Source organism: Herpailurus yagouaroundi, unplaced genomic scaffold (genome assembly GCF_014898765.1).
Source record: "Herpailurus yagouaroundi ecotype Mexico unplaced genomic scaffold, PumYag 164, whole genome shotgun sequence".
NCBI lineage: Eukaryota > Metazoa > Chordata > Mammalia > Carnivora > Felidae > Herpailurus > Herpailurus yagouaroundi.
Genome location: NW_024412405.1, coordinates 15,862,677 through 15,866,236, shown reverse-complemented (window position 1 = coordinate 15,866,236; position 3,560 = coordinate 15,862,677). Strand labels below are relative to the sequence as shown.

The 3,560-nt window shown below is 50.7% G+C and overlaps 1 protein-coding gene across 3 annotated transcripts in view; it reads right to left on the bottom strand.

Moving 5' to 3' along the window:
- Window positions 1–571, bottom strand: part of ABCC4 (ATP binding cassette subfamily C member 4 (PEL blood group)) — a 265,767-nt gene extending 265,196 nt beyond the window's left edge. The window contains exon 1 of one of the 3 annotated variants that reach the window (XM_040487238.1): window positions 352–571. In XM_040487238.1, coding sequence (XP_040343172.1) covers window positions 352–425 — 74 coding nt within the window. In that variant the 5' untranslated portion in view covers window positions 426–571. The remainder of the gene's footprint in view (window positions 1–351) is intronic. The other 2 variants (XM_040487236.1, XM_040487237.1) reach the window with 2 other exon arrangements.
- Window positions 572–3,560: the final 2,989 nt, after the last annotated feature.

Below are 3,560 nucleotides of genomic sequence, written 5' to 3'. Positions count from 1 at the left end.
GCTGCTGCTGCTGCTGCTGCTGCTGCTGCTGCTGCTGCTGCTGCTGCTGCTGCTGCTGCTGCTCCCAGGCACTGGAGGCTGGCAGAGCCGCGAGCACCAAGGCAGGGATCCCCTGGTCCCCAGAACCCCTCTCCGGCCCTGTTCCCGCCCGCCCTGGGCGCCGGGGCACAGACGGGGACCACGCGGCCGGCGTGGGGGGGCCCCACGGGCGGCTGGAAGCCGCGTGCTCCCGTCGCCGGCTGCAAGAGCTCCCACGCCGCGACCCTCTGCCCTCCAGCCCCAGAAGGCGCCGGCAGCGACAGGCAGGCGCGCGGCGGCGGCGCGATGTCGCAGCTCGGGCGGGGCGCTCACCAGAAGAATACGCGCGAGCAGAGGTTCGCGTCCTGCAGCGGGTTGGGCTTCACGTCCGGGTACACGGGCAGCATCTTGCCGGCGGGGTCGTGCTTCTCCCGGAGACGCGGGCGGGGATGCCGGAGCTCCTGTGCCGCGCGGGTCCTCACGGCGGGAGCCCAAGAACCACCCGCTTCCGGGAGCAGAGCGCCGGCGGCCCGCCCCGTTCCCGCCCCCACCCCCGGGCCGCGCAGCTGCTGCCGCCGGGAGACGGGAGCCGCGCGCCGCGTGCGAGGCGGCGGGACTAGGGCGGCGGAGACCACGCTGCCCGTACCCCGAGCAGGTGCGAGGCGACGCCGTTGGATGAAGGCGGGTAGGCCGAGCTCGCGGCCCGCAGGGCCCTGCGCGGAGGCGCCCACGTGCTCAAACCTGGATGCAAACTTTGCATAAGTTCGGGCTCCCAGCCCCGGCACCCTGCTGAGGGTGCCGAGGGGAGGCTCCGGCTCTGCCCGCCCCCGCGGCTCGGAAACGCCCCCTGGGCTGCTACTTTGAGAGCTGCGGGACAGCTTTCGCCTGCCTTCTGGGCTGGCTGCCCTCATCAGGACCAAACAAGGATGCTAGGGCAGGTGGTCCAGCCTGCGAGCCAAACGTTTGACCTCAGACAACAGCAGGATTTAGCACAGATTATCTTTGTAGAGCTGCAAGACCTAAAGAAAGGTAATAGAGGATTGAAGATGAATGCATGCTGTCATTGGGGGCAAGCTTTTCCCATCTCACCTGTTGCATTGCACGAAGGAGCTCTTGGCAGCTTTTTGCTGCCCTCTGAGATTGAGAAAGGCCGGTAGGGAGGAGAGAGCCGGCCTTATGGTTTCATTCATCATGCCCTGGGAGCCCAGCAGAGTAAAAGTAGCCAAGGGAACATGTTACAGAACACTGGTTAGTTGCACTGCAGGGGGGTCTTGACTCCCTTCTAACTTTAACAAGGCCAGATTCAAGAAGATGTTGTTATTTATTATCCCTGTTTTCCAGATGAGAAAGATAAGACTAAAGGACAGAACTTATACATCGTCCATAAATGATGAAACCCAATTTGGACTCAAGTCAGAGTCCAGCATGGGCTGCCCCACTAGTGATGGTCAGTGTGCGTGAAAAGTGCCCAAATAGGCTGGTGGGATGAATGAATGATTGCAGGACCTGATGAACAAAACCTTGGACTACCACTCCTAAGTCTTTGGTTGTTGTGTGGCCATCTTACCAGCTCAGCAGCTTCTCTTCCCTCCAACCCTAATTGAAGAAAAAGCAAAGGTTTCAGTTCAAAATACTTACAGCAAGATCACTTTTTTTTTTTTTAATTAAGTAAACTCTACCCCCAAGGTGGGACTCAAATACACCACAGGAGATCAAGAGTTGCAAGCTCTACTGATTGAGCCAGCCAAGTGCCCCAAGTACTTTACTTTTTAATAATTTCCCATTTACCTTGGCTAAAATGGTGTTATCGATAATGGCTTTGGTTGCCAGAGGGGAGGCGAGTGGGTGAAATAAGTGAAGAGGATTAAGAGTACACTTGCCAGGCACCTGGGTGACTCAGTCGGTTAAGCCTCCAACTTCGGCTCAGGTCATGATCTCACAGTCAGTGAGTTCGAGCCCGGTGTCGGACTCTGTGCTGACAGCTCGGAGCCTGGAGCTGGCTTCAGATTCTGGATCTCCCTCTCTCTCTCTCTGCCCCTCCCCTGCTCGTGCTCTGTCTCTCTCAAAAATAAAATATTAAAAAAATATATACACTTAACCATGATGAGCCCTGAGTAATGTATGAATTGTTGAATCATTATATACACCTGAAACTAATACAATACCAGTGTTAATTATACTTGAATAAAAAATGACTTTGAATGTCAGTTATGCAATATGAAAAATGTTGGAAAACTGGTGTAGACCAATGTGACTATAGTTGACAATACTATTCTGTCAAGTATACTGTGTTCTTGAAATTTGCTGAGAGAGCAAATCTTGGGTGCTCTTAACTTAGGAAAAAAAGAAAAATGGTTAAGATGTGAGGTGATGGGAGGGGTTACCTGGGTGGCTCCATCAGTTAAGCATCTGACTCTTGGTTTCAGCTCGTCATGATCTCACGGTTCATGGGTTCGAGCCCCTTGTCAGGCTCAGCAGCTGGCATCTCAGAGCCTGCTTGGGATTCTCTCTCTCTCTTCTCTCTCAGCCCCTCCCCCGCTCACACTGTCTCTGTCTCTCTCGACTTAAACAAAAAGATGTGAGGTGATGGACATGTTGATTGGCTTGGTTGTAAATATTTCATAATGTAGATGTATACCAAGTCTCAGTTGTACACCTTCTATACAATTTTTTGATTGTCACTCATACCTCAGGAAAGCAGGAGAGAAATGACTTTTAAAGAAAGCCTTGGGGTAGCTGGGTGGCTCAGTTAAGTGTCCGACTCTTGATTTCCGCTCAGGTCATGATCTCCGTTCATGAGTTCAAGCCCCTGTCAGTGCAGAGCTTGCTTGGGATTCTCTCTCCTCTCTCTCCTTCTCTCTCCTTCTCTCTCTGCCCCTCTCCTCTCTGTGCTCTCTCTCTCTCTCTCTCTGTCTCAAAATAAATAAGTATACTTCAAAACAAAAAGAAAACCTTACTATTTTCATTTTTTTATAAGTCAAATGTGTAAGAATAGCAAAATGTTGACCATGTTTAATTGATGGGTGATGGGAGTTTATTATACTATCTCCTTGATATTTCATGTATGTTTGATAATTTCCATTATAAAAAGGAAGACATTTAGGTCTGAATATTATAAGAAAACTATAATTATTCAATTATTCCCTTTCTGTGTTAGCTCTTTCTCAGATAATGCAATCTATAAACCTAAATAATCAGCCCTCCCCTGATTATAGTTCTTGAAACTCCCTACATTTTCCAGCCTAAATGCTCAGCCAGCAGGTCTGAGTCAAGATGAAGGCCATGCTCTCTAAAGTTAGAAGTCAAGTGACTTCCCTTGTCACTCTGCCCCAGGCCACTCTCCAGCCCTACAACTCCCAGAATCATAGTTAGCTGGTTACAAACTGCCAAAAACACTCTGTCCCTTCAGCTTCTGCTGAGTCCTTTTTTTTTAAACTAAGATCTTTTGAAACCTCTTACCGTTATTTCCTGTACATGAACTAATAAGGTATTTAGAAGGATTATGAGAACCAGTGTTAAATTATAGGGAGAAGACTAGATTT